This window comes from Diadema antillarum, unplaced genomic scaffold (assembly GCF_040938485.1).
Source record: "Diadema antillarum isolate AM-2024a unplaced genomic scaffold, OU_Dant_1.0 seq00001007_RagTag, whole genome shotgun sequence".
In the NCBI taxonomy this organism is placed as follows: Eukaryota; Metazoa; Echinodermata; class Echinoidea; order Diadematoida; family Diadematidae; genus Diadema; species Diadema antillarum.
In genome coordinates, this window is record NW_027271844.1 from 712,273 (window position 1) to 722,392 (window position 10,120).

General features: G+C 39.0%; 1 protein-coding gene across 1 annotated transcript; it reads right to left on the minus strand.

The window, feature by feature from the left end:
• LOC139742601 (UDP-glucuronosyltransferase 2A3-like) lies at positions 1-6,437 on the minus strand. Its single transcript, XM_071653127.1, has 4 exons — positions 5,234-6,437; positions 3,458-3,683; positions 2,337-2,556; positions 1-746 (listed from the first exon to the last, which is right to left on the minus strand). The coding sequence occupies exons 1-4, from the start codon at positions 6,107-6,109 to the stop codon at positions 464-466; spliced, it is 1,605 nt and encodes a 534-aa protein (XP_071509228.1). The 5' UTR covers positions 6,110-6,437; the 3' UTR covers positions 1-463.
• Positions 6,438-10,120: the final 3,683 nt, after the last annotated feature.

Below are 10,120 nucleotides of genomic sequence, written 5' to 3' on the forward strand. Positions count from 1 at the left end.
ATGTTCACTGATAGATTAAGATTCTTGTTAAGGTTATGTTTGGCTTGGCATGAAGATAACTTATGGGAACAATTGTCTCAGGAGCAAATGGCCATGACACCGTATACTGTATCCTCCAAAACTTGGTCGTCTTGAGTTTTGTTGGGGTAAATAACACAAACGAATCCCTTTAATTTTGGAGCGATGCTGCAATCCACGTCATTTTTTTTTTGTCAGAAGAACGTCAAAGAATCAACTCAATTGAAGGCGAACCTTTTCGGAATACATAATAGACTCTTTTAGCATTTTTTCATCAAATCGGATGTATTATAGAATCATAACATAGTTTACAGTCTGACGATGTAGCCAAGTACACTGATACCTGATACTTGCATAGGTCACAAATGGAAGAATCGTATCTCGACTCGATGGACATTCATAAACCTTCGTGTTAAAGTCAAACTTATGCAGAACTGCAGGAGTATTATTCACTCTTGGCCTTTTTCCTGGCTACCAAACGTTTGCAACATCTCAGCGAAAATCTGCACGTGAACACCAGGGCGACCAGGGCGATCACGACTACAGAGAGGAGAAACGCGACGACGTCGAGCATCAGATACTGCACGGTGGTGAGGTCATGTATCGGTGGTCGCATGTACTCGCCCCCGTGGTCGATGAGGTGTTCGATCCAAAAGACGGCACTCTCGACCGGCTTCATGGGACTGCTGTGAAAAGTCGCCGACACCCGCCGAGCTGTCTCCTTATATCTACGCAGAATGAAAATAAAAAAGATAAAGAAATATGATCGTGTAAAGAGAAAGGACGCCCCCAACGCGCATGGCATGTCTCTCTCTCTCTCTCTCTCTCTCTCTCTCTCTCTCTCTGTGTATGTATGTGTGTGTGCTGAAGAAGAAGCCAGAGAGTAAGAAGAACACGAATCTTAGCTGGAAATGTTTACTAACCATGACAACACGACTACGCTCGACTTTATTTTTATGATGTCCGTGAAACCTGAATACCCTACTGATTCTCTGCATGTGGATTATCATATAGCCGTCAACTGTCCAACATTTTGATTTATAGTAACAGCGGCTTAAGCCAGTACATTTTCATCATCTAGACAACAGGGCCCTGTTGCATACAAAGGTGCAACAAACCAAAACAAACAAGGAACTAAACTTAAAGTCAGGAATCAGCCAATCAGAATTGAGTATTCCGAGACTTATGTTTGATTGTCTGCCTTATGCTTGATCTCAACTTTATGCATGCAGGCCCAAATTTCTTGAGCAAAAATACCTTTACGACGATACCTTACTTTATAGACATACATAATTTTCGAAGTTATACTGAGAAATATCCCATATCTTTTTATTTGTTTTCATTGTCTTTTAGCATCTTTTATCGCAAACATCAGATGTTTGACGAAGAGTGTGATAGCAAAACGAGTTGTCTCCACTTTTGCCATATTAATATTCTTAATTTGGCAAAAATGGAGACATCTCGCTTTGCTATCACACTCTTCGTATACCATTGTATACTAGATCCTCCAAAGATGAAAAACAGTCAAAGGAATTGTACATGTACTACCACAGTTTGGGTTGAGAGGTGGCTTCAGGTTTCAAGCGTTTTTTGATCAGGCTATTTGTTTTTACATAATCACACTGAATGAGAAACCTCTTACATACGAAATATGAAAGAGCATATACAGTGTAATTCTAAGAGGATTCCAAAGTTAATTTGATAAAAATTGGTTTTGAAATGGCCGAGATATCCAAAATATAGCAATCCTAATACAAGGTTTGACCTACCTTTTATTAAGATCTCTTTTTTACTGTGTTTATGTATATATAAATACTCTCTAAGAAATTGAGTGAAAATATTCACTCTTGAAAGAGTGAATACAAAAAAGAGTGAATTTAAAGTGAAATTGGAGTGAATTTTGAGTGAAAATGAACATTTTCACTAAAAAATCGCTCCAATTTTACCATAAATTCACTCCTTTTTTGTATTCACTCTTTCAAGAGTGAATATTTTCACTCGATTTTTTTTTTAGAGAGTATCTTCGTTATTCAAAACTTATTTTCATCATAAAAAATTTGAATTCCCCTCAGAAAAGTATCTTCTCTAACATTCATTAAACCGGTTTCCAAGTATCTTGCAAAAGGTTACAGGCTGAATCCTTGCCTCAACCAATACTACCATCCCTTTTAACAATGGCTGTTAAGATATGAATAAGGCAAACATTATGTGCTTCATCTGCACGTACATCTGTCGATACAATTCAATTCATAAATGAATCAGACCTGCAGAAATATCGCCACATCATCATTGTCATTGACCTTTGTTTATCCCCTTACTTGTGGTCATTGATGACGGCGGACAACGCAGAGACGATATTTTCTGTCGTGACGGACTTGATGTCGAGCGACTGACCGATTCCTCGACTCTTCACTCTGGCAGCGACGTCGAATTGGTCGCCTAAAAGTGGAATGACGATAAGCGGTACAGCGTGGTAGACGGCTTCGTAGAGGCCGTTGTTACCCCCTTGATACACGAACACCCTGGTCTTGTTGTGGCCTTTGAAAAAAAGAAAGAACACGAAGCCAAAGAGAGTTATTGAGATGTTTGTTTGTTTTTGTTGTTTGCTTCTTTTTTGCTTCATGAAAGAAAATCCTTTGCGTATGTTTCAGCTCGTATTCTTCAAAATGTCTCCTATCAATAAATAATTTGATAATTGAATATCTCTTCCGACAAGATGTGAAGTGCCAAAAAACATTTACCATGTTTACAGAATGGTCGATAGTATGCAGCAGACACACATGTGTTTTGTGGTATCTGATTAAAGGAAGCAACTAATACATGTAATAGGAGTCCTTCAACATTACTGGTGAATACATGCACGGCAGATACAAAACAAAGCGAAACAAATGTATACCTTCCACTAATGATAGTGATAGGTAAATGAATGAATAAATTAACAAACCAATAGATAATTAAATAGATACACAATTCAATGAATAAATGAATAATGAAAATAAAAGAGCTAAAGATAGATATATGAATGGAGTAATGAAGAAGTAAATGTGAACATACAGATTATAAAAGAAAAAAATGTTCTGTATTATAATGCTTGTTCCAATAATTCATTCATTCATACATGCATTCATTTATTCATTCATTCATTCATTTTCCATCTCCACCATAAACATGCCAGCATGATTTTTTTTTGTGGGGGGGGGAATTAGTAGTGTATTGAAATTACAATGTACAACATAAGAAATTTATAATTATGCAATTAACAGAGAAGGTTGGAAAAAGCACTTTGAGCACATACAAATCCTGAAGATTGAAAGGAATGCTTAAAAAAGATACTTGTACGATTCATTTCCTTCCCCGCGCCCAACAATGGAATTAAACACTTTTATTATTGACTTGCTATTCATAGACATAAAAAGGATAAAGTCTGCAATAGCCTTACCTAGTAAATCGTTTTGCGGCAGCCAGTTCATGATCTTGATGTTCAGTCTGCCCTCGAGCACAGCCGGAGGAGTTCCCCGGAGCTGCCAAACAACCTTCTGCGGCAGCTTGGAAAACGAGTCGGCGAACATGGCTATTAGTCTCTCTTCCAGGAAGGAGACATAAGTACCGAGCGAGAAGATGATGATGCCAGCATCCCCAGAGCTCTGTACGAACTCCTCAAGGTCCTGGAGGTAGAATCAGAGAGAGAGAGGGAGTGGTGGGGGTGGGGTGGGGGCGGTGGAGAGGAAGGAGATAGGGAGATAGGGAGGTCGGGGTGGAGAACAGAACATAGCGTCAATCCAGAACTTTTTCTTTTCGATGTTCGTTTGGTTTGCCGAAATTCTATGTATGAAATGCTATTGATGTTTGTATTACCCAGGTATTGTTCGGAAATGAAAATAAAACTTGAATGAATGAATGAATGAATGAATGAATGAATGAATGAATGAATGAATGAATGAATGAATGAATTAATTAATTAATTAATTGATTAATCAATTATTTAATTAAGTAAGTAATATTAACTAACGAATGAAACCGCAGGCCGGATAGGTCCACCTCTGTCTGCGCTTTTGTGTTTGTATGTGTGTATGTGTGAACATGACGTGTGCATGGAACTACATGTAGCTGTGTGTGCGTGTTTTGTTGTTGTTACTGGGTTTTGTTTTGTTTTTGTTTTTTGTTTGTTTGTTTGTTTGTTTTTGGGGGGCAATTATTCTAAGGGGTTTCGGACGTTGTTATTAATCTTCTCTCATGGATAGCCCTTGTATACTTGAAAACGCGTATTTTTTTTTTGGGGGGGGGAGGGAGCGTGTCGGTTTCTGTTTGTGTTTCTTTGTTTTGTTTTTTAGTGCTGACACAGTCTGAATGTAACATGAGGGACAACATTTGCTACTAATCAACAGATCAATTCAAGGACAATCAATCACGTTCAATGACAATTTAGTGTAACAGGGAGAAATTCAAATAAGACTGGAGGGAGAGGGGGATGATTACTCAATAAAGGAAGGAAGGTTGCCAAGCAGAGGAAAGCCAGTGTGTACTTCATACCAGGGAGATGAAAGAGAGTCCACCTCCCTGTTCATACTTTCCTAACTGTATGAGAAATTGGTCAGGAAATTGGTCCCAAGCTTCATTTTTGTATATAACATCCTATAGGCCTCCGACAGAGAATATAGAGTTATTACAAACTTACAAAGGGAATAGCAAATGCATTGATCTTTTTCTAGAATTCATGTAGAGGTTAGCGGTGTGACTCATGGCGAACAGCTTATTTCTCTTTTCAACGTAAGGGTTACACCCGATGAATATACTTGATGAGGATTGAGTATTGAGTGACAGGAAAACTGAGACCTAGGTGAGGTTGCCACGTCTAAGTCAAGAATGTTAACGTAGTTATCATAATCGCATAAACTGTTTGTTTGTGAACAATACATCCATAATCATTCTTATAGTTATCCCCAATTTCAGCGATATCATGGATTTTATCAGAGTCATATACGGAATTCTAAGAATTATTATTTTTTTCCTGTATTCTAATATGCTTGTTCATAACCACTAGAGTTTTATCATGATAATCGTTATGAAAATCATAATCATCATCTCTGTTGTCGTCATCAATTATTTCAGAATGGTTACTTTTAGAAACAGGAGAAGAAGAGCTTACAATCAATGAAAGGGTAGATATCATTGTAACTATTGTCAATTGTTTTCGCACATTCATTAACTGACCCACCTCATCAAGACGCTTAGCCGGCTCAGTGCTGAGACCACCAACCGCCTTGACGTGAGGCTGCAAGGGAACCGGGAACTCCACCGCGAAGTCAACGTTGGCTAGAACCAGCTGCGATCTCTGGAAGAGATCGCTGGTCTGGAGATGCGGACAGATGCCGTGCTCGTGCTGGATGCCCACGAAGGCATTTGCCGTGGAAATGGTTGCCATGCCGACGACCATGCACATGAGGAAGTTGCTCGTCCTCTGCATGAATGTCATTTGATTGGTGAAACCCATCGCCATCTCCGACACGTAGGCAGGGTTTGATGGGTTCCCGTTCACGCGTCCGAGGTGTGGTATCCATGCCGTCGACATCATACTCACATGTCTCTTGGCAGCGTATTCGCCGACCAGCAGGGAACACTGCCACACAGGATCAACGATGGCGACGTCGTAACGGACTTCCTTCAATCTGCGTAGCAGTGCTTCGTCGCTGAACAGCGCACGGCAATCGTCGACGTTTTCTTCCATCAGCGCGCTCAGGTTTCTCAACACGTCTCTCAGCCATGTGCCCTTAAAAGCCAAGGCGGTCATACGCATCATGCGGTCGTGCACGGCTTCCGGCGGCACGTTGTGCTTAAAAATCTCGAAGTGGATGTCCTTGAACTTGGGATCTATAGCGCGATTGCTGTACGCGTTGCTTATCAGTGCAGTCACATTGTGACCTCTCTTGATGAGACCATTTCCTATATTTCCAGCCGTTAAAAAGTGACTGCCCTCTCCAAGTCCAGCAAAAATCAGGATATTTGCCCCGTAGCCTAGCTGGCAGCATGCGAACATGATCAGTAAAATACGTGAAGCACAAGTAGAGTCTCCGCTCATCTTGATGGCTATCATGTATAGGGTATATTTAAATCGAGTCTGTTACTGAATTTCTGAACACCAGCTATTTGCTGCAAGGACAGCACACCCACGGCGATATCATTGACACACTTATATCGGATTTATAAACGGAAACGTTTAACGTACTGTTGCCTTGCAATCGCGGGGAACTCCGGGATTCCTGCTAAATTCAATGTTGCAATCAAGCAATCAACCAGTCAGTCCCAGAGTCGGTAGACAGTGAGTTTCGTGTGCATACGAAATGACCTTGAGTCCTTTAAAAAGTCATAACTACCACCTCCCTACCTTTAGAAAGTCAGAACTGCCACCTCCCTATCCTCTCTTATAGTCCGGTACTGCTGGGGTTTTGTTAGCTCAGCGAGGTTGTGACGGCGTATGTATATAGGCCTACATATTGACTGCATGCAACTTTGAACGTCGTCCTTGGACTTTGGAACTTTGCATTTCAATAATAGCAATCCATGCTACTACCTCAATCATGGGATGTTTGTGCATGAGCACCCAATTTCTTTGTGCATAAAGGCCCAATATCAAGCCCGGCTTACTGGGGATCCTCCTGTATGGTACTTTGACATTTTTTTATTATTATTATTATGTATCCGTTCTTTGTCACAATGATTTGCTCACCTGTCATGTGCAAAATCAGCCATGAATTGTTATGAACCATGTGTTTATTTTTGAAAGTGAGCATATTTGATTACATTGTACAATACAGAAACAATAAATGAAATGAAAAAATGTAGTGTCTCTATGTTCCCGGTCATTACCTTATGTGATATCGAAGATCACCGCCGTATATTCTTCCTTAATCTGATTGCGCTCCTCACCATTTAATCTCTATAATGGTATCTCCTATTTAAATTGTTTGTCTCTTAGATAAAACGGAAACAACATTGAAGTTTTCAAATGCAATGTGAAAGAATAATCATGATAAAAAATGAATTCCTATTCATTATCAGTGAAAGTTAACATACTTTTTTTCTTGCCCTGAAATTGATTAGGTATCACTTTCTAATAATTGAGCATTTACTGCAGCAGCTGAGCAACAGAATGAATCTTCCACTATCATGACTATTGTTCCATGTCTATAAAATCTGTCATTTCATCTGACTGATAAAAGAACAGCTAAAAACGGAATGCTTTCCAAAGTCTCAATCATTCTGTGTTCCGCATGTAGACTTTATCGTCTCTAAAATCCAAATGATGATAACAATCGTGATAGTTACATGTGCTAATTGATGATGACAAAGATGATATTGATTATAAAAGGAATGATAATAATCGTGGAGGTAGACTGCAAAATTTTCGACTTCTCTCCTGAGGATTTATTGTAACAATGAATCATTACAACAACGCAATAACATCGAATTGTTAAATTGCTGCAGTCTTCAGCGTAGCAATTATGTGCATTATCTATAGACGTAATTCTGGATGCGAGTGGTAGGACTACATTTAGATCATGTTTTTTTTTTTTGTTTTTTTTTCAATTGTGCACGTATCTGTGTGTTTGTTTGTTTTTTGACAAAGAAATGAAAATCGAAATGAAATTTGAACTGGTCAAAATCAACAGATTTTTTTTTTCTACAGTGTCTCCTCTTTCCCCAACTCCTTTTTTGTTTTCCTTAAAATTTGAAGATCATGCTGTATTTTTTTCATTTTTTTCATGTTCTTATTATTTACATGAATAGTTCATTTAATGAATTCATGCTTTTTAAAGAATCAGAACTACTTAAGGTACGTCGTTCTATTTGAAAGCACATTGGCATGCGTTGAAAATGAATTGAGCAAACTGTTCGAATACTCAACGTTCGAGTTTTGTTTATGAAAAAATATAAAAAATATAGAATATAAAAATATTGCAAAAATTGAAAAAAAACAATACGACTAGCATGACCCTTTATTAAGATTAGACATAAAGTAATACATTAATTACCTCACAAAAATCGACTTAACTTGAACACAGATCTAATTTTTTTCTTTGTAGGGGATAGGATGGGGAATGATCGTATTAATTTTTTGCATACTTGGCTATTATTACAGAGTTGCATCACCCTAAATGCATTTTCACGTCAGCCCGATGTTTCGAAAAAGCGCGCTATTTTCTGACTTGGGAAATTAACCCGATCAAGAAATAGTGCGCTATTTGATAATGTGAATACAAATTAGCGCGCTAATAGATCCAGAAAATTTCTCGAGTCCAACTCAGGAAATTTCCGAAATACATAATCAATGCGAACTAGCGCGCAATTTGATAATGTTCGGGCTGATGTGAATAGGAAATGATATAGCGCGCTATAGTTTCCGATCGCGAAAAATATCTCGAGCTTGGATTTTCATCGGGCTGATGTGAAAACGCCTTATGATGGATTGTAGTCGGGTTGGAGCGGCAGAAATGTGGTCCTTCACCACCGTCAAAATTGGCATCGTCCCATCGTCTAATTTGCAAATGAGGTCATAAAACATTTAAGTGAAACGTTAAAGTTCCACTACCCTCTCCAGAGTAGACCTACTTGCGATTTTAACGAAATTTCTTCAATATATTTATCATAAATTCTTTCTCCACGTACTCTATATCAACTCTCTTTTTTTAGTAGAGTTTCGTTTCACGTAAATGGAGCAGCCTGCAACTCAGCCCGTGCTGCATCATAACTTCTGCCCCTACCCCCTCTACAGTGCGTATCAAAAAAAGGTAATCCAAGTTTGGAGGGCTACTATTTCATAATTGCCAGCTATGGAGAGCGCAGTGTTGATTGTGAGGAAAGGGGAACTCTTCTTCTTTCCATTGATACGTAATCATGTCGGCAATTGCCATGAATGACTGAGCACATGGACTTTAAGGCAACAATGACAAATTGCACTTTTTCCAAGTTTGTATGCAATTGTGATGGAACAATGCATGTCTAACTGCATGGATGAGATCTGTCAAGGAAAGTGGCCAGATCATTAGGCCAGCTTGCACGACTGCGGGTTCGTGTTTAGGGTTTCTTCTAACCTTTTATGCTTCATAACCTTCAACATGGCCATGTTGTAGATAACTTGGTCCTTCCCACAAAGGATGAACCATTATCCATCTTCTCTCCTCATATTCATGTATGTCTCCGTTTTGTGAGTCTGTATTGCATCAAAATTATAAAACATATGACCCCTTTTGTCCGAAAAGAAGTGAACTAGCTCTCGTGATATGCGTAGGCATACATTGATCAGAAAGTCATACAAAAGCCAATTTTATTGTCAAACAAGAAATATAAAGCATTTTTGTTCTTACTTCCTTGGAAAACGGTGTCATATCGATGGATTGGTTAAATCGTACAATAGTCCTCTTAAATCATTCAAGAACTGTCGTTCATTCTGATGAGAGCAAAGAAAATTATTCACAATCCGAAACACGACAATGAAATAGACCAAGATTTATTTTCCTTGATGTATGCTGGTGATAGGGACAAAGAGAACTAATCACAAAACAAATCATGGCATTGAAATATACGAAGATTTGTTTCCCTTGATGTAGTTTGGTTCTGGTGCCTTGACGGACGCAAGGAATAATTAAACAGCATTACAGTCATCATCTCCATGTACATGTACTCCCTAATTGAACCGCCAGCATGTAAAATGAACTGCCAAATCAATACTTACCTACCTATGGAGCGGAAAGCATGTATAGATAGGGAGGAAGGTATAGGGGAAAAGAGGTGGAGTGTTAGACGCCACTTGATGCTTTCACTGAGTAACCAAAAAAGAAAGAAAGACAGAAAGACCGAAATGCCGGGTAGCATGTAAAATGAACTGCCAAATCAATACTTACCTACCTATGGAGCGGAAAGCATGTATAGATAGGGAGGAAGGTAGGGGGAAAGAGGTGGAGTGTTAGACGCCACTTGATGCTTTCACTGAGTAACCAAAAAAGACAGAAAGACAGAAAGACAGAAATGCCGGGTAGGAACACAATGTTTCATCTATTTGCTGATGGCAGTTCAAACTCGCTTTGCCGTGTTTGCCTCCGGCGTT

Bases quoted from the DNA above. Each gene is read 5' to 3' on its own strand.
- LOC139742601 (XM_071653127.1), bottom strand. From the start codon at position 6,109: ATGATAGCCATCAAGATGAGCGGAGACTCTACTTGTGCTTCACGTATT. The intron at 2,557-3,457 runs GTAAGGCTATTG...TTTTTTTCAAAG, and splicing joins GCCGCAAAACGATTTACTAG to GCCACAACAAGACCAGGGTG. The intron at 747-2,336 runs GTAAGGGGATAA...CATTCTGCGTAG, and splicing joins GCCGTCATCAATGACCACAA to ATATAAGGAGACAGCTCGGC.